The sequence below is a fragment of the Hippopotamus amphibius genome, chromosome 3, assembly GCF_030028045.1.
Source record: "Hippopotamus amphibius kiboko isolate mHipAmp2 chromosome 3, mHipAmp2.hap2, whole genome shotgun sequence".
NCBI lineage: Eukaryota > Metazoa > Chordata > Mammalia > Artiodactyla > Hippopotamidae > Hippopotamus > Hippopotamus amphibius.
This window is the reverse complement of record NC_080188.1, coordinates 130,752,043-130,778,420: the sequence shown is the minus strand read 5'-3', so window position 1 is coordinate 130,778,420 and position 26,378 is coordinate 130,752,043. Positions and strand designations below refer to the sequence as shown.

Genomic DNA, 26,378 nt, shown 5'->3' with positions numbered 1-26,378 from the left:
TTGGCCGTCTGTCGCTACACCATCCTGGGGACCGGGCGGCGACCCGCCTGGACCGCGCGGGTGGGAGCCGGTGCGCAGCTGGGCGCTTGGGTAAGTGGGCCTGCCGCGCACGTGTGGGGAGCGCGCAGGTGGGTGCGCGCAGGGGAGAGGGGCGCCGAGCAGATCCGGGGGGGTGTGCGCAGGTCAGGGGTGGGATGGGCGTGGAGGGGGGCTAGTGCGCAGGCGAGGAGCAGATGCGTCCTCAGGTGGGCAGGGGGTGCCAGCGTGCAGGTGAGCAGAGGCCGTAGATCTGGGGAGCAGGTTGGCCACCCGAAGACGGCCTTTCGGGGATGCTCCGTCCGCCGGTGGTCGGGAGCTCCCCGGGGAGGGGAACCAGGACGGGGCGGAGCCAGGTGGGTGCTTCCTGGGCCGGGTGGGCCGGTTCCTTCCAGGGGTGCCCCGCGTGAGCGGATGCAGTTTTCTGTTGAGGAAACGCGGATGGTCTGTCTTTGCTCACCGAGAAGATGAGAGCAGGTAGCAGGAGACCCTGAATTGCTTTACTAGGAATAGATTAATTGGCCGGGCTGGAGGGGATGCACGTCAGGCAGTGCAGGGAGTGCTCACAAAAGACCAAACGCGCCCTCTTTTCTTTTCCACCTTCCCTACTAACTTAAATAATGATGTGTTGCTTCTTTCCTGGACATTTTAAAATTTTATGAAAAAGGTTTTTAAGGGTAGGAATTGCTCTGGTGAGATTTCCAACAAAAGGTAAAGAAAAGAGAGAGGAAAGTTGAAAATGATGAATCATATGTTTATCCTAAGTGGTATGTGAGACCTTCTATCATTTACTGGGTGTTTCCTGAGTGTCTGACACTGTGCCAGGTACTTTGACCTTAATTCTCAGAACAACTTGCATGCTAGGCGTTGCCCCCATCTTACAGATGAGGAGACGGAGGCTCCCAAGAAGTGAAGTGACGTGTAGAGCCATGTACTCAGCGGCAGAGCCAGGGTTCAAACCCAGAGATACCAGGGACATGACTTTGGTTTGGGGGGAAGAGCCCCATCAGCAATGCCTGCATTGAGTGGGGGGTAAGGGGGAGCTGAGAAGCTTGGGGTTCACAGAGGCCAGGTGTTAGTTGAGCAGCCCCAGGCACCTTGAAGGTCCCCAGGAAGGTGGCAGGAACAGGCCTGAGGAGGATGGAGTTATCCCACCTGCAGGACACTGTCCACTGAAAAACCAGGACAGTTTGCCAGGTGAAAACTCAGAAACAGCCATGCACAGTTAATTCTTGGAATACTTCTCATAAAATCCTTTTATGTAACTGATGCTTTAAAAAAAAAAAAAGTGGCAGATTTATGTAGTAAATCTACCTAGTAGAAAGCTGCTTTCTGAGATCAGAGAAAGTGAAGAAGTGAAGTTGCAGAACAATTTAGAGGTAAACCAACCTGGGGGAAGAAAAGAGAGAGTGGGTGTGTATTATGTGACAAGTAGCTCATGAAACAATTAGGAGAATATACAGCAGAGTTCAGTGACGCCTGGGGCTGGATTGAGGGGATTTGTATGTTTGACTTTTAAACTTGTGTGGCAGTGATTGTGTTACAGTGAGTGTATATTTTGCGACTTTCGAAAAACAGAAACCCTGTATCCGCAGTCAAAGCTGCAGTTTACCCTTCAGAATTAGAGGTCAGCATTTTTGGAATTTCTTTCCAGGGCTCATGCCTATTTCTGGAGGCCTCAGAAGCGCCCCAGGAGTGGGTTGCTGTGTCCCAGCCAGGACCTCAATCCTCTCCAGGGAAGCCAGGCCAGAGCTGTCCAGTGCCAAGCACGACAGGGCTAAGAGCAGCCTCTGTGTTTGGCAATTGAGGCTTGTGACTTGCATGTGCCAGTTGAGGGAGTGACCGCACCCCTGGCAGAGGGCTGGAGGGATGTAAAAAAAGCACCCGGTAAATCCAAGAATCACCTCCCCCCATGCCTTGAGAACAGATGACCTCCCTGACCCCGGAGAGAGCCACAAATGTTCCCAGAATTGTGAATCTAAGGACTCCAAGAGCTGTTTCAACAATTCGTTTTGTTGTTGTTAAATTATTTTATCATACAAGTACACATCCAGTAGAAAAATTAGGAAAAGGAGGGAAAGCAAGCCACGTGGACATCCCACACAGCTGAGGGTTTTTGAATAGCGTTTTAGTGATAGACCGTCTTGCAGCTGGCCCTCATGCTGTAACATACCAGGAAACTTTTTCCATGTTAAGCTATTTTTTTTTTTTAAACAGTTGGTGAGTATTCCACTGTACCGTGTGTCAGTGTTTCTCCGACCTCCTTATTGATAGTCATTTTGTTGTTTCCAGTATGTTGCAAGTGCATACAGCAAACCAGAAAGAAAGTTCTTGCATCTGCGGGTTAACACAGCTATCCGTATATGTCCCAGAATAAACTCCTACAAGTAGATGCTGGGTCAGTGTGAAGGTCTATCTGGCCTCTGGACCTGTCCTCCCACTGGGAGAGCAGATGCCCCCCCCCCCCCCAATTGTATCATTCCTTTAAGTCCAAGTTGGGACATGTCTATATTTTTCAGTGGCTACCACTTCTTGCACTAACAGGTTTCCAACATAGAGCCCCTGCTGTTCCGATAATGTTCCAGCTAAATGTTTCTCTATGTATGTTAGGATGTTAGAATAGTACCCGGCACAGCACTCAGAAAGATGGGCTGAGTTATCATCACTACTCTGAATTTCCCTCCGCAGCCTCCCAAGCGTGTCGCAGAGGGTGGCATGCGCACGGGCCCAGCTCCGTCCCCAGAGGTGCTAGCTGCTTGCTCCACTCTCCTCGCCTCAAACCCCTCATCCCTAAAATGGTCCTAATGATGGCAACTCTCCAGGGTCGGGGTAGGAATTCTCTGTGATAACGGGTGCTTGGAGCTTGGTAGATGCTCAATGCAGTCACCACCTGTGATAGGTCTTACCACCCGGTGGCAGTCCTGACGACATCTCATGCTCTTCTAATGCTTGGCCACCCCCCCACCAGGATTTGGAGCCTGCTTCCTCTTTCCTGGAAAGCTGGTGGGTTTGTGACTCAGTGCAACCAGTAGAACGTGCTGGGGGTGATGACTCATGCCTTCCCAGGTGAGGGCAGAAAAGGCAACTGGGGCACCTCCTCCCAGTGCCTGGAGTCCACCATGCCCGGAGTCCACCATGCCCGGACGAAGCCCACGCCCACACCGAGTGACCGTGTGATGAGCCCCGGAGCTACGTAGCCGGGCTTCCCAGATTCCCAGTGAAAGAGGATGAAAGACTGTTTGTTTGTTTTGTTCTGTTTGGCCGCACAGCTCGGCATGTGGGATCTTAGTTCCCCGACTAGGGATTGAACCCATGCTCTTGGCATTGCAAGCGCGGAGTCCTAACCACTGGACCACCAGGGAAGTCCCAAAAGAGTGTTGTTTTAAGCCACTAGACTGAGGAGTGATGAGCTGTCCAGTGGGTAACAGAACCCTCCAGGGTTGGGTGTTGCAGGTACATCCCCCTTAGACCTCTGCCAGGCCGAACTTCACCCCGACCCCCTGCGTGAGCCCCGCTGAGCCTTCCTGAAGCCCAGGTGGTGCTGATGGCTATGTCAGCAGTGGCTGACTCGCTGGGGCGAACTCTGATGGGGCGTGGGTGGGGCCCTGAGCACTTGGCCCCATGACCTCATTTACCGACAGAGTAGGTTACTTTGTGGATGAGGAAACCGAGGCTGGGGAGTGGAAATAGCTGCTCAAGGTCATGTAGTCTCAGTTCCAAGGGAGGACATGTTGGCAACAGGACCTTATCCTGCGGAGAACTTGCAGCCTTGATGGTGACATCTGGGCCTCCTGGGGGTCCACCCTGCCATCCCGTCCCTGCTATGGTCCTGGGTCTCTGATGCATCTCCAAATACCAAACCCTCTAGATGCCAGAGGAGCTGCCACAGGGCTTAAGCCTTCTGCTGCGTGCATCCCGGGCTGTCGATGGTGACGTTCTCAGCTAGGAGTGCTGGAGGCACTCGCCCGGCCTGCTTTCTGTGCGGAGCCCTCAGGCAGCGCCCCCTCTGAGCCCGTGTAGTGGCCAGACTGGCCTTTGCAGTTCTTATTATAATTACAGGACGCCTTCAGCAAAACGCATCATGGAACGCTGAGGAATGAGATTTATTACTCACAGGTCCTGTGGATACACGCAGCCAGATTGCGGGTAGAAAGAGGGCGGGGGTATGGGGCGGGGGCTCTGCCTTTACGATGGTGTGAGGGTGGGGTGCCTAGGGGTTCACGGCTTCACTCTTTATTAGTAAATGTGAAGCATGGGAACAGGAATTAGGGGGTGGAAAGGGAGCATCGGGGTTCCTCAGGCTGTTGGTCGCTAGGTTACCCAGGGCTTCCTGAATGAGGGCCCTTCGTGGGTTGGGGATGCCTCAGTCCTCATCTGGTGGTTTGGCTGGTGGCTATGTGTTTATTCAGGATGCATGGCTTTTGAAATGGACGCTTCCTGCCAGGCACTTACCCTATGTCATCCCAAACCATCAGGAGCAATGTCCCTTTATCTTTGGTCTGTGGAACTCAAAATCCGGTCCAGGGAGCTGACCAGGGTGCCATAAAGCCCTATGCATTTCCCTGGCTCCTCCCTGGGTGTGGCCACGAAACCTCCTTTATCAAGCTTTAACAACAAGCACAGAACCTTGTGTGTGTGTGTGTGTTGGCGGGGAGGTCTTTGATACCGCAAGACACTCTGGAAGGTCACGGGGTCCAGTAAGTCTGCAGAGAACCCGGCTCTGAGCCCAGGTTACAAGCAGTGATACCCTGTATTCCTGGGTCTCACTGGCTCCTAGAATGTGCGGTGGGAATGTGCGAGCTCTAGGAGGGGCTTGATCTGGGTCGATGGCACAAACGGCTTGTAGAAACATTTCAGAGGCATGTGCGCTGCCTGGCGTGAGTCTGCGAAGAAGCCAGCTTTGGCTCATGGCTATTCGTCAGCTCCGTGTCCCCCCCTTTAGACTCGTCTCCAAGGCAACTCCTCCACGAAGCCCTCCACCCAGCTCCACCTGTTGTTAATAAGTGGTTACTCTTTGGCAGACAGCGCGTGTGCCAGGCAGAGGAGCTGTGTGATAAGATTTTCTTGTTGTGGGAGATCCCCACCCATGGGGCCTCTTGTGATCTTGAACCCCTGGGCGCTGAGCTTGCACCTTCTACTTGGTTCCAGTGGTGGGCCTCTAGAAAATATCATTTGGGTCCTTATGCTCCCTCCGTCTCCCTGAGTCTCTTCATTACCTCTGTGTCCCCTACAGGATTTCGTCCAGCGGGTTGAAAAGGATCAAGCAGGCCTTGTGGAGCATAGAAGTCAGGGGGCAGTTCGGGAAGGAAAACCTGCGTTCTGCTGTGAAGCTGCTTGGTGAGAGGTTGGAGGTAAGCGCATCTCAGCACTGCTGCTCCTGGGCAAAGGCAGTGACTTTTCAGCTTCGAAAAAGTGGAGGCAACTTGTCCATTAGCTCTCGGTATCAATTTCTTTTCTAGCAGAAAAATAAATTACATCCAGAATACCACCCTCTCCTCTTATTTGCAGCCTTCCACTGCCAAGGATGTTACTTACATTTATTAAAAATTAAATGCTTATAACACAGTGGTGAATAATGCTATTATAAGCTCAAAATAATTATTTGGGCTTGTTTTCATCCCTAGAAGATAACTTTTTCCTTTTGGCTTGCCACACTTAGTTCTCAGCCTATACGTTTCCAGCCCTTTTGCAATTTTCCAGCATGTTAGATCAGGGTAACTGCTAGGTACTGAGCTCAGTATTCTTGAGTTTTGGGGCTGTAAAGATGGGTGGTCCCCGCCCATAAAGAACTCTTCAACCTGCCTTCTACATCATAGATGCTCCATAAACTAAACTATGTAAATTAAGTGATGTGGCTGCAGTTTTCATCATTGAAAAATTTTAAATGCGTGTACAATTGTATTAAAGTAATTCATGGTCACATTTGAAATAAAATCAGTGTTAAAGGACTTACATATGAAATAAACAGTTGCCTAACTCGTCTTATTGTCTCACTTCCCAGAAGCAAATACTTTGCATTCTCTTAGCTACGTCTGCATTGTTTTACCTGCTTATTTCTTTTTTATTTATTTGTTTATTTATTTACCTGCTTATTTCTAGATGATTTGCTTTTAGCACTCCCAACTTTACAAGTTTCCTTCTATACATCTAGTAGTCATTCAATAATCAGAGTTTACATGCTCCTGGCAAAGTTATTATTATTTACTGTTAAGCAAAGTAATGTATTATCATTATGGTTTGGGTTTTTTTTCCTCTTTGTATGGCTTTTTATTTTTTCTGGAGTTAATGGTTGCCTCACTTTTTCCATATGCTAAGGTTTCTATGTATCTGTCACTAACTTTTTTCCTGCATGTTCTAACAGAGCTGTCACATGTATCAGTCATTTTTCTACACACTCGAACATCACAAAACGTGTCGCTTCCATCCCTCCCCCCCGCCCTGCCCATAGCCATTCGTCTTGTGCCGGTATGGACTGGTTATTGCCTGGTCCACTGCATAGCTGTTATCTTGGGACTTTCCCTCGTCCTTTCACTGGGCATTTCTTTAGCAGCTTTCTTGGATCCCATGTTTTCTCTGGATAATAGTTAACCTGGGAATAGAATTGTAGGTTGAAAAAAGTTTCCCTCAGGATTTTAAGTTTTCCATCCTTGTTTTCTAGACTCCAGCTTGCTGCTAGCATGGTTCTTAATCCTGGACTTTCTCTGAAAGCTTTTAACGTCATCTTTTTTTTTTATGCCTGATATTTTTTTAAAAAATTGATTGATTGATTGATTGATTTTGGCTGTGTTGGGTCTTAGTTGCTGGACATGGGCTTCCTCTAGTTGTGGCGAGTGGGGGCTACTCTTTGTTGTGATGTGTAGGCTTCTCATTGCAGTGGCTTCTCTTGTTATGGAGCACAGGCTCTAGGTGCATGGACTTCAGTAGTTGCAGCACACGGGTTCAGTAGTTGTGCGTACAGGCTTAGTTGCTCTGCGGCATGTGGGATCTTCCCAGACCAGGGATCGAACCCATATCTCCTGCACTGGCAAGTGGGTTCTCAACCACTGTGCCACCAGGGAAGTCCCAATGCCTGATATTTTGAAGCTTCACAAGTGTGAACTTGTTCTGGAAGTGGGGATGTCTCTGCTTTCCCCATATTATGACCACTGGTTGGCTTGTGTGTTGGTACAAGATGAATGTGGGTGGGAGAGAGGAATGGAAATGATAAATGGTGTTGGCGTGTGTAGAAATATGATTAATATGACAGCTCTGTTAGAGCATTCAGGAGAAAATATTAGTGATGGATGCATAGAAACCTTAGCAAATGGAATAAGTGAGGCAACCATCAACTCCAGGGAAAATAAAAAGTCATATACAGAGGAGGGGACATTTTATATGAGACCTGAATGAAGAGACCTGTAAAGTGTGCTTTAAGCTGAGAAATAGCAGGTATCATGAACAAGATAAACCATGTTTAAGGCTCCGTAGAGACCTCCACGTGCCTGGAGCAGAGGGTACGAAGGGAGAATGGTGAGGAGGGGAGGCAGGAGCACGTGGGAGGGTTCTGAGCCACGGGTGTCCAGGTTTATGTCGTAAGAAGAATGTTCTGCTGTCATTGGAAAATGAATTGAAACAAGCAAGAGCAGAAGTAGGGCCCGGTGGGAGGTTATTGCAGGTTCCAGGAGTGAGAGTCTAAGGTGCACTGATCACTTCCCTGCCTGGAATCTTCCATCCAGGACAAAGTAGACAGTAGGTGAATGAAGGCAGCCAGCCTTGTGGGGCCCGTGAACAGTGACAGGGAGGTGCAGTATCTGTGTGTCACGGGATGATCTGAATGGGGTGTCTCCTTCCCTCAGAGCCCAATGGCTGCAAAATCCCAATCCAGCGCTCCCAAAATGAAGAGTCCAGCGAGCATCACCAACGGCAAGGCTGCAACCCAAGGGCAGTGGGGCCGTGCCTGGTAAGGCTCTCACCGGTCTTCCCAGCTAGAAAGTAAAGTGGGATCTTAGTGAGAGGTTGCCAGCCTCTGGGATTTCAGGAACCTATTTAAAAAATTCTTTTTATCAGCAAGACTGTCATTAGTAGCAGTTTCCCATTTTAGAAAGTAAGGAATTAAAAGAAGAAGAAACTAAAAACTGACTCCAAGGACAGCTGGTGCCCTTGTACCTCCCTCACTGTGGAGCACATGGGGGTCATGGTTCTTGGGCCTTAGAGCGATGGGGACGTGGTGAATGTCCTCCACGGCCCAGAACGGGAAGCCTCTGGCCAGTGGGTTGTGAAAGACCTTCTGCGTTTCTGTCCTGGGCCCTGGGCTTTCTAGGGGTGCCCACGGGTCCGTCAGCCTTCAGACTGCTCTCAGCAGAGCCTGTGACGGGGGTGCCTTCCCAGGGAGCGGGGGCCTTTGCACTACAAGCCGACAGCCTTCTCTCGGGAGGTGCTGGTGGGCTTGCATGGGGAGCAAAGCATCCCGTGTGTGAGGCCAGAGGGCTGAGCAGGCCCCACGTGACCTCCTACCGTCCGTCTGCCCCGCAGGGAGGTGGACTGGTTTTCCTTGGCGAGTGTTATCTTCCTGCTGCTGTTTGCACCCTTCATCGTGTACTACTTCATCATGGCCTGCGACCAGTACAGCTGCTCCCTGATGGCCCCCGTGGTGAGCATCGCCACCGGGCGGGATCGACTCTCGGACATCTGGGCCAAGACGCCACCTGTGACGACGAAAGCGGCCCAGATCTATGCGGCGTGGGTCATGTTCCAGGTGAGCCCTCCTGGCCACCGTGGTCGGGGCTCAGCCTGAGCAGAGCATCCCCTCCTGCAGGGACAGTCCTGGCCCCTTGTCTGGGATGGCATCCTGGGTATACACTGGCATCCTCATTCCCAGGACCCACAAGGGGAGCACCTGCAGCCTGATGGGCTTAGCTTTGCCTTTGGACCAAGGGCACCTGGTGGCATCTTGGGGTCTGACTTGCCTTCCACTGAGCCTCCTCGAGGTTCAGGGGTGTGCCCAGCCCTGCGGGGACCTGCTGAGCAGGAAGCAGGACCCCGTGGGCGGGCTTGAGGGCGTGGCCCTCCAGGGAAGCCCCCTGCACAACGGGAAGCTTACCCTCGGGTTGCCCGTGGGAAGGAGCACCCAGCCCCAAAGGGCTGCTCTCGGTCTCAGCAAAGCCAAGGCTGTGTCCCCAGCAGGTGGTCGCACAGACTTGACCAAGGACAGCCTTGGCTCTGCTGTGACCCCATTGGCCTCCCAACCTGAAGGAGTTCATCAGAAGGCTGTCTGCACCATGAACTTAGTGAACACACGGTGTTTATTATCTGAACCCGGGAGGTTTCCAGGGAAATGGTGTGAGAAGATGCCCCCTCTCCCTGCCCCCGTGGTTTCCTCTCCTGAAGGAAGGCTCTGGCCACTGTTAGCTATTTCTCCCCACTTTCCCAGCTTTTGGGCTTTAGATTCCCTCTCATTTCAGGTCTCTTGGTCCCTTGGGGTAAAAAGTGATTTGGAGCAGTGAGAGTCACAATAGTCTAACGGTGGAAACAACCGAAATGTCCACCGACAGATCTGGACACACTCGCTGTGATCTGTCCACACAGTGGAATCTCGTACTGTCATGAAAAGGAATGAAGGTCTGACACAGGCTACAGTGTGGCTGGACCTTGAGAAGTGAAGCTTAGTGACAGAAATCAGCTACAAAGGGACAAATCCTGTCTGATTCCGTTATTGAAAAGCCCAGGATAGGCAAATGCATAGAGACAGAAAGTGGGTCAGTGGCTGTTAGGGGCTGCTGATGGGTGTGGGGTTCTCTTTTGGGGCAATGAGATTGTTCTGGAATTGGACATCGGGGAAGGTTGCACAAGCTTGGAGATGTACTGAACGCTTGCAGTGACCACTTTCAAAGGGTGAATCATAAGGAATGTGAACTAGTGGGTTCTCCCGAGGGAAGTGGCCGAGCCCCGTGGGGAGACAGCTTGGGTGCTCTGAGTAGTGACGAGTTTCCTATCCAGGGCCCCCTTCAAAGCCGCAGTCGGCCTGCAACCAGAGCTGCCAGAGCTGTAAACTCTCCTGGAAGAAATCACCGGCCACGTGTAGGATTTCTCCCATTCCTTTGGTGCCTTCCTGTTTACCATCTCAGTTAATAAAGCAAGGCTGTGTCAAAGCACAGCCAGGCCCTCCAGTCCGCAGGGATTGTAGCTGAAAATCTATGTGTTTCAGGTGCTTCTGTACATGCTGCTTCCTGACTTCTGCCATAAGTTTCTGCCGGGCTACGTGGGGGGCGTTCAGGAGGGCGCCGTGACTCCCGCAGGTAACCCGGGGTCCGCCTCCGCTCGCCCCTCCCCATGCCAGCTCTGCCCTGTCCCTTCATCACACGGGGCCTCCCCCCACCCCCGTCCCCGTACAGCTTTCGTCCCAAAGACTGCTCACTGACAAAGTAAAAACTTTGCTTGGGAATTTCCACACCCTGGGACCGCCCCAGCTGTGAGGCTGGAAATCACATTCTCAAGCAGGGAATGGAATAGCCCCCTGCCCCACGCTGACTGTATAGCTGGCCTCATGGAGCATCTCCTGGCGAGAACACTTTGAGTCCCTGGGTGGCAACTGGGGACGGGGCTTTTGTTAAGGGGCCCTTGGGGCTGCCTGGTCCATCGTTCCCCACAGTCACTGAGACCCCACCCCAGTCCACAGAGAGCTCCTGGCCCCCCGCCAGGTACCCCAAGGGACCCTTGTCTGCTTCTGCTGTGGCTCAGCCCCAGCCTCCAGCAAACTGCCGGCCGCTGATGGCCTCTGGCCGGTTGCGGACATTCTGCCCCCTCTCCCCCTTGTTGGGACTCAGCCAGCAGGAGCGGTGAGTCCCTGACTCACAGCGTGGGGCATGCTGCTGGCGTTTTGACTCCAGGGGCCCGAATTGCAGCAGCAGCTGCCTGGCTCTCAGGGCTGGGGGCTGGGGACCCTAGCAGCTGGGGCCCAGACAGGCAGCAGGACTGTAGCTGGAGCTGTTACAGCCAGGAAAACGCCTCCACTCTCCCTCTTCCCTCCGCAGGAATTGTCAACAAGTACGAGATCAATGGCCTGCAGGCGTGGCTTGTCACTCACCTGCTCTGGTTCGCCAACTCCCACCTCCTCACCTGCTTCTCTCCCACCATCATCTTCGACAACTGGATCCCGCTGCTCTGGTGCGCCAACATCCTGGGCTACAGCGTCTCCACCTTTGCCATGATCAAGGGCTACTTATTCCCCACCGACGCCCGAGACTGGTACGTCCTCAGTGGCTGGTTGAGCCCAAGATGGAGAGTAGGTGCCTTTTTCTGTTCCCTTAGGCTAGGAGGTTGCAAAACCCTGAGAGCTGAGATCCTTGAAGGAGGAGCTTAAGGGCACTTCACGGACTCTGGGGAGCATCCTTTCTAAATGTCTAGGTGGCTTCTCCCGCCTCAGGGAGGATGCAGTTGAAGATGGCCAAGTCCATCTTTGGCGGCTGCGCTATCTCCTGTAGGGCTGTCAGGGAGTAGGAGGGTGGGAAAGGCAACTTCTGGCTGGAGGCAGAGGCAGCCCATCGCCTGTTTTTACGTGGCCTGAAACAGTCTTGGTGAGGAGCCTTGTTAGCTCAGTGGCTTTAATGTAACAACTTCCCAAGGAGCCTTGGGTTAGTTATCAACCATCCATCCATCCATCCTTCATCCATCCATATATCCAATTCTTCATCCATTCATCCACCCACCCATCCATGCACCTACCGATCCACCCATCCATCCATCCATCCCTCCACCCATCCAACTCATCCATCTGTCCACCTACCCATCTACGTACCCTCCAACACCCACCCATCTAACCATCCATCCCGCATCGCTCATCCTTCCCTCCTTCCTTCCCTCCCCCTCTCCCTGTATCCATCCATTCACCCACACACCCATTCATCCTGCCCGTTCATCCACCCATCCATTTATCCATCCATCCCCCACCCCCCCATCCCTCCCTCCCTCCTTCCCTCCATCCGTCCATTCATCAAGAGACGTTTGTTGGGTTCCTCCTGTAGACAGGTGTAGGCAGTGGGGCTTTTGAGGGGAACAAGATTCTTGTTCTTGGGATGCTTACATTTTAGTTTGGGGATCCAAATGAAAACAAAGTATGTTTCCTTTAACTGTTACACCTAAGCTCTTAGGAAATCTGTTTGGAGGGTGGTACTTTGAGCTTGTGTGACTTTCATCAAATAATGAGGCAGTGACTCATGGAAATCATCTCTGCTTTATCATCAAATCCCCTGTTGTAGACTTTGTATATTTTGCTTCTTTCTACTTATCCTAACTAAGGGAAGTGGATGCGAACATGTTTCTCTAACACAGAAATCCCTGTGTATATACAGCAAGTTATACTTAATGAGGGTCTCCACATGGGTTATCCTGTCTGATTCCCTGATCACCACCTGGAGAGGGCTGTGAGTCAGGTAACCAGAGTGCTGAAATGTTAAACTTGCCCAGCAAGGGATGGATGTGGGCCCTGGAGCCAGGCTCTCAGCACCATGCTTATTTTGACATCGACCTTGGCATCATTTATAACTTCACTTGCCCATGGGAGGCCCGAATGCCCTGTGAGTCCTTCAGAATAAAAATATCTGTGTCTGGTCGAGCCAGTTGGGCAGCTCACCTGTGCTGTGCCTCCAGGGAGCCTGGAAGGGGCAGGGAGCACCCTGGACGCTGGCCCAAGGGAGTCTTACACACAGGTACAATCTCCTCTCTTTCCCTGGAACAGAGCGAGCAGCTCAAGGGCCAGCGCCAAATGCGGAGTGAAGTCCTGAGGCTGTGGGGAGGCTGGGAGGCTGACACAGCCTCTGCTTTCTGGACCCCTGCAGCTCACGGCAGGCCCCACCGCCCCCACTGGCCCCATCATCTCTCTTGAGCCTGTGGTACCCAGGCTGGGTGAGCACCTGTGTCCATGCCAGCCAAGTAGGCCACTTGCGAGATGTGCTCGTTAATGACACACATCTGTTCTTTGTATTTTTTTTTTAAGAACTTTTATTGAGATACAGTTAACAGACAATAAACAGCATATATTTAGAGTGTACAGTTTGGTGTCCCAATCTCCCAATTCATTCCCCCCCAACCCTCCCCGCTTTCCCCACTTGGTGTCCATGTGTTTGTTCTCTACACCTGTGTCTCTATTTCTGCCTTGCATTTCCTCTTTCATAGTTGTTAGCATTTGCCTTAGGTATTGAGGTGCTCCTATATTGGGTGCATATATATTTATAATTGGTATCTCCTCTTCTTGGATGGATCCCTTGATCTTTATGTAATGTCCTTTCTTGTCTCTTGTAACATTTTTTATTTTAAAGTCTATTTTGTCTGATATGAGTATTGCTACTCCAGCTTTCTTTTGATTTTCATTTGCATGGAGTATCTTTTTCCATCCCCTCACTTTCCATCTGTATGTGTCCCTAGGTCTGAAGTGGGTCTCTCTGTAGACAGCCTATATATGGGTCTTGTTTTTGTATCCATTCAGCCAGTCTGTGTCTTCTGGTTGGTGCATTTAGTCCATTTACATTCAAGGTAATTGTCAATATGTATGTTCCTATTACCATTTTCTTCATTGTTTTGTTGTTGTTTTTGTAGGTCCTTTTCTTCTCTTATGTTTCCCACTTAGAGAAGTTCCTTGAGCATTTGTTGTAGGGCTGGTTTGGTGGTGCTGAATTCTCTTAGCTGTTGCTTGTCTGTAAAGCTTTTGATTTCTCCATCGAATCTGAATGAGATCCTTGCTGGGTAGAGTATTCTTGGTTGTAGGTTTTTCCCTTTCATCACTTTACATATATCATGCCACTCCCTTCTGGCTTGCAGAGGTTCTGCTGAGAAATCAGCTGTTAACCTGATGGGAGTTCCCTTGTATGTTATTTGTTGTTTTTCCCTTGTTGCTTTTACTAACATTTCTCTGTCTTTAATTTTTGTCCACTTGACTAATATATGTCTTGGTGTGTTTCTCCTTGGATTTATCCTGCCTGGGACTCTCTGTGCTTCCTGCACTTGGGGAGCTAGTTCCTTCCCCATGTTAGGGAAGGTTTCAACTATAATCTCTTCCAATATTTTCTCAGGTCCTTTCTCTCTCTCGTCTCCTTCTGGAACCCCTATAATGCGAATGTTGGTGTGTTTAACATTGTCCCAGAGGTCTCTTAGGCTGTCTTCAGTTCTTTTCATTCTTTTTTCTTTATTCTTTTCTGCATCAGTGATGATCACCATTCTGTCTTCCAGGTCACTTATTCGCCCTTCTGCCTCAGTTAATCTGCTATTGATTCCTTCTAGTGTATTTTTCATTTCCGTTATTGTGTTGCATATCTCTGTTTGTTTGCTCTTTAATTCTTCTAGGTCTTTGGTAAACTTTTCGATCTTTGCATCCAGTCTTTTTTCAAAGTCCTGGATCATCTTCACTATCATTATTCTGAATTCTTTTTCTGTAAGGGTGCCTATCTCCTCTTCATTTAGTTGTTTTTCTGGGGTTTCATCCTGTCCCTTCATCTGGTACAAAGTCCTCTGCTTTTTCATTTTCTCTCTCTTTCTGTGGCTGTGGTTTTCAGTTCCACAAGACGAAATACTGCTGATACTGCTTGATACTGCTGTCTGCCCTCTTGTGGAGGAAGCTATCTAGGAGCCTCCTGTGTGCTTCCTGATGGGAGGGACGGATGGTGGGTAGGGCTGGGTGGGTGGAGCTCATTAAAACTTTAATCTGCTTGTCTGCTAATGGGTGGGGCTGTGTTCCCACCTTGTTGGTTGTTTGGCCTGAGGCCACCTAGTGCTGGAGCCCACAGGCTCTTTGGTGGGGCTAATGGCAGACTCTGGGAGGGCTCACACCGATAAGCACTTCCCCAAACCCCTGCTGCCAGTGCCCCTGCCTCCTCGGTGAGCCACAGCTGCCCCCCACCTCTGTAGGCAACCCTCCAACACGAGCAGGTAGGTGTGGTTCAGTCTCCTATGGGGTCACTGCTCCTTCCCCCTGGGTCCTGGTGAGCACATTTTTTTGTGTGCCCTCCAAGAGTGGAGTCTCTGTTTCCACAAGTCCTGTGGAGGTCCTGCAATCAAATCCCACTGGCTTTCAGAGTCTGATTCTCTGGGGATTCCTCCTCCCGTTGCTGGACTCCCAGGTTGGGAAGCCTGATGTGGGGCTCAGAACCCTCACTTTAGTGGGTGGACTTCTGCAGTGTAACTGTTCTCCAGTTTGTGAGTCACCCACCCAGCATTTATGGGATTTGATTTTAACGTGATTGCGCCCATCCTGCCGTCTCATTGCGGCTTCTCCTTTGTCTCTGGATGTGGGGTGGCTTTTTTGGTGAGTTCCAGTGTCTTTCTGTCGATGATTGTTCAGTAGTTAGTTGTAATTCTGGTGCTCTTGCAAGAGGGAGTGAGAGCACGCCATCTTAATCCTATCTCTCCTGATTTCTTTTTATTTTGTTCTTTGTATTTTTAATCAATTTTGAGTTTATTTTTGTGAATTGTGTTAGGGAGTGTTCTAATTTCATTCTTTTACATACAGCTGTCCAGTTTTCCCAGCATCACTTATTGAAGAGGCTGTCTTTTCTCCATTGTATATCCTTGCCTCCTTGGCCATAGATTAGTTGACCATAGTTTATTTCTGGGCTTTCTATTCTGTTCCATTGATCTAGATTTCTGTTTTGTGCCAGTACCATATTGTCTTGATTACTGTAGCCTTGTAGTATAGTCTGAACACAGGAGGTCTGATTTCTCCAGCTCCATTTTTTCCCCTCAGGATTGCTTTGGCTATTCGGGGTCTTTTGTGTCTCCATACAAATTTTAGGACTTTTTGTCCTGGTTCTGTAAAAAATACCATTGGTAATTTGATAGGGATTGCATTGAATCTGTAGATTGCTTTGGGTAGTGCAGTCATTTTCACAATGTTGATTCTAACATCCAAGAACATGGTATGTCTCTCCATCTGTCTGTGTTGTCTCTGATTTCTTTCATTAGTGTCATAGTTTTCTGAGTACAGATCTTTTACCTCCTTAGGCAGGTTTATTCCTAGGTATTTTATTCTTTTTGTTGCGATGGTGAATGTTCTTTGTATTTTAAAGCAAATTCACAGGCAATTTCTTCTACAACTATATGATGGGCATAGAGTTTAACCCGCGAATTGGGAAGTGGTTTGACTTCAAGCTCTTCTTCAATGGACGCCCTGGGATCGTCGCCTGGACGCTCATCAACCTGTCCTTCGCAGCCAAGCAGCAGGAGCTCTACGGCCACGTGACCAACTCCATGGTCTTGGTCAACGTCCTGCAGGTAGCCTGTCTGTGGCCCGGAGAGCGCGAGCTCTGATGCCCGCTGGGCGCTGGGGAAGCCTGGAAGCCAGATAGCTTTCCAGAGACCATAATCTGCCTCCTTTACAAGGGGGTCCGCCCCCTCCCACGTGTGTCTGGGGGACCGGCTGGTGAGTGGGAGGCGAAGACGTCGTGTCCTCACCTGCCAGGGGCTTCCCTGGCCCTGGGGACTCGTGTGGCTCACGGTGAATACCTGTTCGCGGCTCAGGTGTGTCCGTGGTCCTGGCCACACAGCTTTGATGTCTCTGGAAGGACCCCGTCCCGAGCCCGTCCACCCTGAGCCATCTCTCTGCTCCCAGCTCCACAGGCCTGGGCATCAGCGCCTGGGGTGTTGCCGGGTGCCCCTCTCTGGGCAGCGTATCATCTCAGGCCGCAGACTCAGGACGAGGACTCCCTCCCTGCCCCCCGCCCCCGCCACGGTTTTCCGGGCATGGCAGGAAGTGCAGGAGCAGCCCCGTGGTGCACGTCACCAGGGAAGCTCAAGGACACCCAGTGAGCACCCCCCCCACTGGAGTGCGGTTTCCCAAGGGCCCCCTTCAGTGCCTGTGCTCAGTGCACGGCCACGCCTGTATTGCAGGCCATCTACGTGCTGGACTTCTTCTGGAATGAAACCTGGTACCTGAAAACCATTGACATCTGCCACGACCACTTTGGGTGGTACCTGGGCTGGGGGGACTGCGTCTGGCTGCCGTACCTCTACACACTGCAGGTGAGGAGGGGGCAGGGAGCTCCCCGCGATGCACGCCCAGCTCAGCAGGAGGCTCGGCTGTCAGGTCCCCGGGCATGCGCAGCACCGCCCTCAGAGCAGACACAGCTGTCCTCACCCCAGTGTCTGTTTTTGTTGGGGGAGGGGGGTGGCGCCAGAACCTGGAGAAGGGAGGCTGCTCCCCTGTTTTAGGAAGAAGAGAAGACTTAGCATAGGAGTTAGCACAGGCAGCCGTGACAAATACCACGGACCGGGCGGCTTAAACAGCAGGGTTCATCGTCTCCAGTCCTGGAGGCTGGAATCTAAGATCCAGGTGTGGGCAGGGCTGGTCCCTCCCGAGGCCTCTCTCCTTGGCCTGGAGACGGCTGTCTCCTCCCTGTGTCCTCACGGGGTCGTCCCTCTGTGTGTGTCTGTGTCCTGACCTCCACTTCTCATAAGGACACCAGTCCTATGGGATTCGGACCCACCCTAGGGACCCCATTTTACCTTAATCACCTCTTGAAAGACCCCAACTCCAAACACAGTCACATTCTGGGGTGCTGGGGTCAGGACTCCAACATGTGAATATGGGGACACAGCTCCACCTGTGAGACAGGATGATGCAGAGCAGACTCTGGGTCAGAAGAAGTGATTTGGGGGATCTGGGTGGATGGGGGCGGGTGTTTGGTCATATGTGTCCAGATCTTCATGCTGAAGGGGGGACAGGCCTTCCTTCCTTCCGTCGCTTTTCTCTTAAATGCTTTGAGCATCTACAGCAAGAGTGCAGGAGATGTGGCGAGGAGGACGCCGGGGGGACCTGCGCCCTCGGAGCTCACGGCTGCCTCCCTGACGCAGGCAGCCCAGTGCGGGGAAGGTGTGCTTGACAGGAAGTGGGGTGTTGACCCCTGAGAGGGGGCCAAGGAGGAGCCTCCAGCCTGCAGGTGGGGGTCAGCCAGAGCACCTCGGGGCAGCCACAGCCAGGCTGAGAGCAGGATGATGAGTCTGGGGGTAAGAACGCTCCAGAAAGGTAGAGCGGCATGTGCAGCGTCTTCCCGGCAGGGAACGTATCAGGGCGGGGGGCACGTGGGGGGGCAGCGGAGGACGTTTAAGGCACGAGACAGTTCAGCGTGGCTGGGGCACAGGACGTGGGGGTGGCCGGAAGCCTCGCCAGACTGGAGGCCGAGGATCAGAGGCCTAGAAGAGGGGAGTGGACGAGAGGAGGATGCAGGGTGCGGGGCTTGAGGGGTTGGCGTGGGCTCCAGGAGAAGTTCCCACAAATAATGAATCAGGCTGGGTCCCCAGGAGAGCCTCAGCACATGACGCAGAGTTGAGGGTAGAAACCAGGCCTGGGGAGCCCGAGGGGCATGGGTCTACCCCTCTGTGGGGCCACAGCAGGGGGAGGGGACCTTGAGCCCATCCCCGAGCGTCTCTGAAAAATCAGGGCGGACCCACCTCTGTTAGGGCTGGGCGGCTCCGTGCGCGCACCCGCCGTGTGCTCTGTGCGAAGCCGAGCCGCCTGGGGGTTCTGAGGCTGTCCAGGGACAGGGGAGAGGTCTCGTCATCGAGCCCTCCGCGCCCCTCCCAGCTCGTGGAGCACAGCCCTGCTTTCCTCTGCTTGGCGGGTGGGTTCCCGTGTAGGGTGGCTGCTTGAAAGGCCTGGCAGATGCCACCTGCTCGTCCCGTAGGCAGGTGTGAAGGGGTGTGGGGATGGAAGAAAGAACAGGTTCTAGGGCACTCAAGAGATTAGCGGTAAGCTGGGCGGCCTGCCTTAACAGGGTGTGGAACCGTGGAGAGAACCAATGTGGACAGACCTGGCAGGCCGGCCGGGATGTGCACGGGTGAGTGGTGAGAGGTTACAGCCAGTCCTGCAGGCGATGGCGATGAGGCCAATGTCACCTGGCTGACTCCCCTCCCCTGCAGCGCATCCTGAAGCCGGAGCCCTGGGGAAGCAGGAGAGTCCCAGCACAGCGAGCAGGGTCTAGGGGAGACAGCCCTGGGCTGGGGCCCAGACATTCTGGGCTCTGGTCCCCGCACTAGATCCTCAGGACCCATTTCTCCGCTTGGCTGGTTGCAGCCTCACTGGTTCCCTGATTCTGTGAACCCCGCTTTCCAGGCATGCAAAACAATAGCAGCAGATCAGATACACACATGTATCTATATGTGTGGGGGTGTGTGTGTTTGTATGATTATGTGACTGTGGTCCTGTCAAGTCCAAAATCTTCAGGGTAGCTGGCAGGCTGAAAGTCCAGGGAAGAGCTGATATTGCAGCCAGGTCTGAAGGCCGTCCGCTAGTGAATTCACTCTTGTTCCAGGGACTCTTTTATTCTTAGGGCCGTCCACTGATTAGATGAGGCCCACCTACATTGTGGAGGGTGACCTGCTCCATTCAGTCTAACTGGAAATATTAATCACATCTGAAAAATACCTTTGTAACAACTAGACTAATGTTCGACCAGGTGTCTGGGTCCTGTGGCCTAGCCAACGTGACACATGGAATTAACTATCACGATACTATATTGAAATAATGTTTTTACTATTTTGTTATTATTTTATATTTATAGTATATATGATACACGTTTGTGTATGTATGTGTGTGTAGATAGATAGGAAGGTAGCTAGGTAGGTAGATATGCAAATTCGCATATTTACCTGTGATCCCATGGCAACCCTCCAAGGCAGGTGCTTCTATTCACAGGAGAGGAACCCAAGGCAGGGCACGGGGGCAGCTGGTCGGGGGCACAGTGAGGGTTTGAGCCCAGGCTGTGCCTCTCAGCCCGTGGTCCCGCTCGCCCCCCAAGCTCTCCCGTTCATCCTGCAGGGTCTGTACCTGGTGTACCACCCCGTGCAGCTGCCCATCCCCTACGCCCTGGGCGTCCTGCTGCTGGGCCTGCTGGGCTACTACATCTTCCGGGTGACCAACCATCAGAAGGACCTTTTCCGCCGCACGGACGGGCGCTGCCTGATCTGGGGCAGGAAGCCCAAGGTCATCGAGTGTGCCTACACGTCGGCCGACGGGCAGAAGCACCACAGCAAGCTGCTGGTGTCCGGCTTCTGGGGCGTGGCCCGCCACTTCAACTACACCGGAGACCTGATGGGCAGCCTGGCGTACTGCCTGGCCTGCGGTGGTGGCCACCTGCTGCCCTATTTCTACATCATCTACATGACCATCCTGCTGACCCACCGCTGCCTGCGGGATGAGCACCGCTGTGCCAACAAGTACGGCCGGGACTGGGAGCGCTACACGGCCGCCGTGCGTTACCGCCTGCTGCCCGGAATCTTCTAAAGGGCCATCGTGGGAAGAGCCCCCAGCGGGATGGTGAGGAGTGAGGGAGTCAGGTCCGCTGGGTGGCATCCTTCCAGCTCCACCCTCCAGGAGCCTCGATGTCCTCATCTGTAAAATGGAAACAGCCCGGCACTTGTCCTGAGTGGCAGTCCGAGGGTCCACACCACCTGCCTTCTCACCAGCAGAAGTGACCAGCTTTCTCTGTGTAGGGTTCCCACGACCGGGGATGACCTGCTTTGCCCACTGATGACACCATTTCTTCTCTGTCGGGGGTCCGAGCCGCTCCGCTGCCCAGACAGCAGGAGCCTGATACTGAATCTGGCGTCTCCCAGCCCCCGTAGTCAGTCCTGCCATTACTCTTGCTAGATAAAGTAGAAGTGGACACGTAAGCTGTGCAAGTTATCAGCTGACTGCCTTTCAGCTGCAGGCGCACCTACATCACCTGCTCTGCTGTGGTGAGCTGCGCCCTTCAGACTTTTCTCCTTTGCAGCCTGCACCCCGTTACATTTGTCTTTAGAGGGCGCTGAGGAACGCTGCACGCGGAATGGGCTTCTTCTGGTTCTGGTTCTTCCAGACTCGGCTCAGGTGACCCAGAGAACTTGGCCACCGTCTGGGGGCCTCACCCAAGCCTTCCCCCAAGGAGACCTGAACCCCAGGCTTGGGGAGGGGACCCCCTTCACGTGTTTTCTTGCCTTGGGTACGCTTCTCGACCTGCAGGTACTCTTGACAGCTCTCTTTAGATGTTATTGCCCTAGTTGGATTAGTAATACTTTTTCTAGGTGTCCCTGGGAGATATTGTAGGTTCAGTTCTAGACCACCCCAGTAGAGCACATTTCACGTTGAAGTGAGTCACGTGGGATTTTTGGCTTCCCAGTGCATATAAAAGTTAGGTTTACATGATTCCGTACTCTTTTAAGTATGAAATAGCATTGTCTTAAAAGACAGTGTATCGGCTGTTTTCACTAAAAAAAAAAAAAAAAAAAGAAAAATAAGTGCTGATAAAGAATCATGTTGCTTAATTGTTTTCATTAGAATCATTTATCTTTATTCATGATATATTAATTCTGTTTAAAATAAATTATAGCTATTTTCCAAAAAAAAAAAAAGACAGTGTACACACCCTGATTGAAAGATGTTTTATTGCTAAAAAAATGCCAAAATGATCACCATAGTAACATCACAGCTCACTGATCACAGGTTACCGTGAACAAACGCAATGAAGTTTGAAGTACTGCCAGAAATGCTGAAATGTGATGCAGAGACACAAAGTGAGCAAACGCTGTTGGAAAAATGGCGCTGGTAGGCTTGCTGGACGCAGGGTCGCCACAAACGTCCAATTTGTAAAAACACGGTATCTGCAAAGCACAATAAAGTGAGATGTGCCCATTTTAAACTGTCCCTGTTCAGACTTCTGTGTGGTTTGTTGCTGATGGGGCCTGGCCACAGGCAAGGGCTCTGTTTCTGGTGTGTAGACGGGATGCCCAGGGAACGTTGGATCAGATGCTTGGGCGCTGCCTCAAAGCTTTGGGTACCCATCGTGGAATTTCGGGGAGGGGTCCACACTTAGCTCACCCTTGGCCCTCTGCTGGGGCTGCTTTTGTGCCAGCTGTGAGAATCCACGACGTTTGCCAAACGGAGAAATTCCAGGTTGGCTGCCTGCCCCAGCAAGAGGACAGAGAAGCCAGAAAGATGGCACTAGGCTTGCTTCACACCTGGAGGAACCGAGGACTGGGATGTGCTGGGAGCCCCTCCCCCTGGGCAGGGAGGGCAGGTGCAGGGCTACGCCTCCCTGCTCAGGTTAGAGCCAGTTGAGCAAAGACAGGGGGCCTCCTGAAAGAGCCAGGAGGGGAACGGAGCTTGGGCCCCACCCGGGCTAAATTAGAGCCATGATTTTCCAATGTGGGTGCCCCACCCCTGCCCATGGGAGCTCATGGGTCTAAGGGGGTCCCAGGCATCCGTATTTGTCACCAGCCACGTGAGTGATGTGAGTACCAGGCCAGAGAAGTGAACGCCCACCGAGATGTCCCTGAGTGCAACGGACCCGGCCGTTTCCTCCCAGTCATCGGGCAAATTCATTTTAAGGAGGCTGGAGGGTGGTGGCTGTGAGCTCAGGCTCTGAACCCTGTTCCCCGTTCAGCAGCTGTGTGACCACGGCCAGTCAATTTCCCTCTCTGTGCCTTGGTGTCCTTGTTTGAAAAATAAGTGTGATTATTCTTTTCCTGCCTTGCGTGAGGTGGTTTCTCAGCTGGATTTCCTGGGAGAGTTCTGGATTTGAACCTTAGATCTGCCTCTCGATTTGATAAGTTTTGTTTGTGTTCGCCTCTCGGAGCTGGGCTGCAGGCTCATCTGTTTTGTCCAGCACGCTCAGCCAATGCGGTGAGGCAGGGTGCCCCATGCAACACGGCAGGTCTATCTGCCCTCGCTCACCTCTTCTGCACGTGGGTGAAACCCAGCGCCCCCTCTCTGGGCAAGGATGGGGGAGCCCGAAGCTCCACCTTTGTTCATGGTGAGGCCGAGGTGGGTGGTGGTGGGAAAGGATAGTTTCCATGCTGGAGACAGGCTGCCCACGGCGACGGGCTTGGCTTCACTGCTGTTTGCAGGGAGGGAGAGAGGCCCGGGGATGTTCCTCCAGTTCTTGGCTCTCCCCTGTCTGGAGGTGGGTGTTGTTTCAATCATGAGAAGGCAGACCGGGCAGTGACCCAGCTAGGTTCTCTGGGCGAGAGGCTGAGTTGAGGAGAATGTGGAAAATCAAAACGTAAGTCCACACCACACGCGTCTTTCCTAGAAAGGGCAGGTCGTCCTCATCCCTCAAAACCACACGCTGCCCCTCACCAGACTCAGATCTCCAGATCTATTAGGAAAGATGTAGAAAGCATGCTCTGCGTGTCCCATGGGGAGACCACAGTGATTGGGAGGCCGGGATGGGATGGCTTTGGCTTCCAGAAATGCGGTGCTCCACGTGTGGCTATCTACAAGTGACCCACAGACAGACCTGCCCAATTCCTCATCCCAGAATATGGGTGGGAATTGGAGGTTTGTGCAGGGCCAGCGCTATCACCTGGACAAACAGGGATGCTCAAGAGAGCTCTCGGTGAGAGGCAGGTAACCAGGTAACCTCACCTGTCTCGGGGCCTTAAATGCCTCCATCAACACTGGCAATTCCAGAGGTCCACTTCCGACACCTCTCTGGCCTGAATCCCATCCATGTGTCCAGATGTCGCCTCCTTATCTCACTCAGGTGGGTTAGGTTTATTAGGGTCTGAAAGTCTTCTTAATCTTCCCCCATCAGCAGCTTCCCAGAATTTGCTCTCAGGTGATGGCAAGTCCAGACCTGACCATGGAATCATCCCTGTCTCACCCCACACCCAACAGGACGGCAATCCTGCAGGCCCTCCCTGCAGACGGCATCTGGGTTGTGACCTCTCCCTGCCGTCTCCGTGGTGACCCCATCACAGCCCCACCCTGTCTTGACTGTAAGAGGAGCCCCAGCGCTGGTTTCCCTGCCTCTTGCCTCATGGCCCCAACCTGTTCTTAGCACGACAGTTAGACTTGTCCTGTTAAGGTGTGAGTCAGAGCGTGTCTTACAGGAGTGACGAGGTGTCCTGTCACTCAAAAGCCCACGTCATTTCAAGAGCCTAATGTGTGCTGTGTCCCCTCGCCCTTTCTCACACATTTGCTCAGCAATAGCCATGCCGGCCGCCTCGCTGGCCCTCCAAGGCCCCAGGACTCTTCCACCCCAGGGCCTTTTCACAGGCTGTTTCCTCTGCCTGGAACACTTCCCCTTGGCATCCGTGTGGTTCCACGGATGTCCTTCTAGACTTTGCTCAGATATCACCTTCAAAGGGAGGCCTTTCTGACACACTTATGCCAGGACTCTGCTTTGCTCTTCTTCATAGAATCTGCGCTCTGGTTACAGAACACAAATTACCAATTTATCTTGCTGATCTGTCTCCACTCGAATACAAGCTCAGTGAGGGTAAATTTCTGATTATTTTGTGCCCTGATGTATCCCCATCCCCAGAACACCATCTGCCATGTGTTAGCAGCTGACTCTTACAGCTCCTAATGTGCACTGGCCACCGTTGTGAAAACCTTACATATACTCGCTGACCTTCACAATAACACGGGTGCTAAATGCTGTTGTCATCACCTGCGTTTTATAGGTGGTGAAACTGAGGCACAGATGGACAGCGCGACCTGCCCAAGGTTACAGGCTGATACGCGGCAGAGCTGGGACTCAGACTCCATCTGGCACCAGCGTCCGTGCCCTTCCCCACCTCCCTCTAGAACTTCGTCTCCTCTTGCTCCACTTAAGTAACTAGAAAGCCTGTGTCGTGAAGCAGGGGTGGGCCAGATGCAAAGCTTTCCACCAGTGCTCTCCAGACTGTGGGTTGCAACCCACTCGTGCGTCATAAAATCATCCCTAGAAGGCAGGGTTTTGTGTTATCTGTTGCCGTGTTACAAGTGACCCCAGAATTGAATGGCTTAAACCAACAGTAAACATCATCTCACACAATTTCTGAGGCCTGGGGATCCAGAAGCAGCTCAGCAGGTGACTCTTGCCCAGGGTCTCTCCTGGAGTTGCAGGCAAGATGTCCGCTGGGGCTGCACCATCCGAAGGCTCGACGGAGGCTGCAGGACTTGCTCCCAAGGCAGCTCCTCACAGATCTGGAATTGGTGCTGGCTGCTGGCTGGGGGCCTCTGCTCCTCACCGCGTGGGCCTCTCCGCAGGCTGCTTGAGTCCTCGCAACGTGGCGGCCCCCGTGGTGGGCAACCCCAGAGACACGACGTCCCTTACCCCTAACCTCAGAAGCCCTGCATCCGCCTCCCTTCTGTGATATTCCATTGGTTACACAAGCCAGCGCCTTTTTTTGTTGTTGTTGTTAGTGACAGAACATTACCTTTATTTTTTAAATTTTATTTTATTTCATTTTTTTTGGTTTTCATGGCTCTTTTTTTAAAATAACTTTTATTGAGATATAATGGACATGCAATAAGCTGCATATATTTAAAGTGTACAATTTGATATTTTTTTTCTTATTGGTAATGTATATATGGCAATCCCCATCTCCCAATCCATCCCACCCTGGAACATTGCCTTTACTTCTGAAGCCCCCGTGTGTTCCACTCCGATCCCACTCAAAGGTAATCACTAGCTTTATTTGTGTGTTTATGAATCCCTTACTTTTCTTTATACTTTTATCAAGTCAGCGCCTTTTAACGTAGGAGGAGGCTGCACAGGGGCTGCCAACAGCCCGGGCACCATCTTGGAGGCTGGCTGCTGTAGGTTACTTGACAATAAAGGATCTTGTAAAGGTCCCTGCATCTGATGGGTGGCAGAGTTCCACCAAGAGGCAAGAGCATGGGCCTTGTCACCCTCCAGCAGCTGCACCTTCCCGCTGGGGTCCAGGGCTCCTCGAGGCGTGTAGCTCCTGCCTGGGCTCTGCCTTCTGGCCTGGCACCTGGGTTGTTCTCAACACCTGTTGCTTGATGAACTGGAGGTAAAGGCAAGGACAAGAATGTGGCAGGTTCCGCTGAGAACACGGGAGGCTAGAAGGAGACGTGAATCAGCCTTGGTGCCCCATCGCCTGATGTTTCTGGGCCTAAGATGCATCCCATGCCTTCCCTGCCATCTGATTATGAGAGTACAGCAAGCCAACCTGGGTGAGAAGGAACACTGCAAGTTTTAGAACATAAACCGGGTGTGAGAGATCTCCCCCTCCTCTGGAGGAGGCTGGCTGGACCGGAGGAAGAGGAGGTGGGTCTGCAGCCCCTGGGCTGGACGCGTGCGCGCACCTTGTCTGTTTCTGAACGGCAGTTGTTTTTCACTGTTGATTTAAAAACATAGATAATAGGCACGGCAAGTGCACTCTTGAAATTTATCCCAGAGAAATACAAATTCACGTTCACACAAAAACCGGTACATGAATGTTCACAGCAACTTTATTTATAACCGTCAGAAATCAGAAACAACTCAGAAGTCTCTCAACAGGCAAATGGTTAAGCAACTGGTACATCCATGCGATGGTGCTACGGACTGAAAGTTTGTATCCTTCCAAAAATCTGTGTGCTGGACCCCGAACCCCCAAAGTGATGGCAT

The 26,378-nt window shown here is 52.2% G+C and overlaps 1 protein-coding gene across 2 annotated transcripts; it reads left to right on the top strand.

The window, feature by feature from the left end:
- DHCR7 (7-dehydrocholesterol reductase) lies at positions 1–21,676 on the top strand. Of its 2 annotated transcripts, none has more exons than XM_057729548.1 (9): positions 1–90; positions 5,270–5,387; positions 7,872–7,975; positions 8,548–8,770; positions 10,220–10,310; positions 11,046–11,259; positions 16,068–16,272; positions 16,888–17,019; positions 19,814–21,676. In XM_057729548.1, the coding sequence occupies exons 3-9, from the start codon at positions 7,878–7,880 to the stop codon at positions 20,276–20,278; spliced, it is 1,428 nt and encodes a 475-aa protein (XP_057585531.1). In that variant the 5' UTR covers positions 1–90; positions 5,270–5,387; positions 7,872–7,877; the 3' UTR covers positions 20,279–21,676. The 2 variants fall into 2 exon arrangements, with proteins under 2 accessions (XP_057585531.1, XP_057585530.1); XM_057729547.1 differs by lacking the exon at positions 1–90 and adding an exon at positions 371–392.
- Positions 21,677–26,378: the final 4,702 nt, after the last annotated feature.

Coding starts and splice junctions, on each gene's coding strand:
- DHCR7 (XM_057729548.1), top strand. CDS start 7,878: ATGGCTGCAAAATCCCAATCCAGCGCTCCCAAAATGAAGAGTCCAGCG. Junction 8,771..10,219: donor CGGCGTGGGTCATGTTCCAG/GTGAGCCCTCCT, acceptor TATGTGTTTCAG/GTGCTTCTGTACATGCTGCT. Junction 16,273..16,887: donor TCTTGGTCAACGTCCTGCAG/GTAGCCTGTCTG, acceptor CCTGTATTGCAG/GCCATCTACGTGCTGGACTT.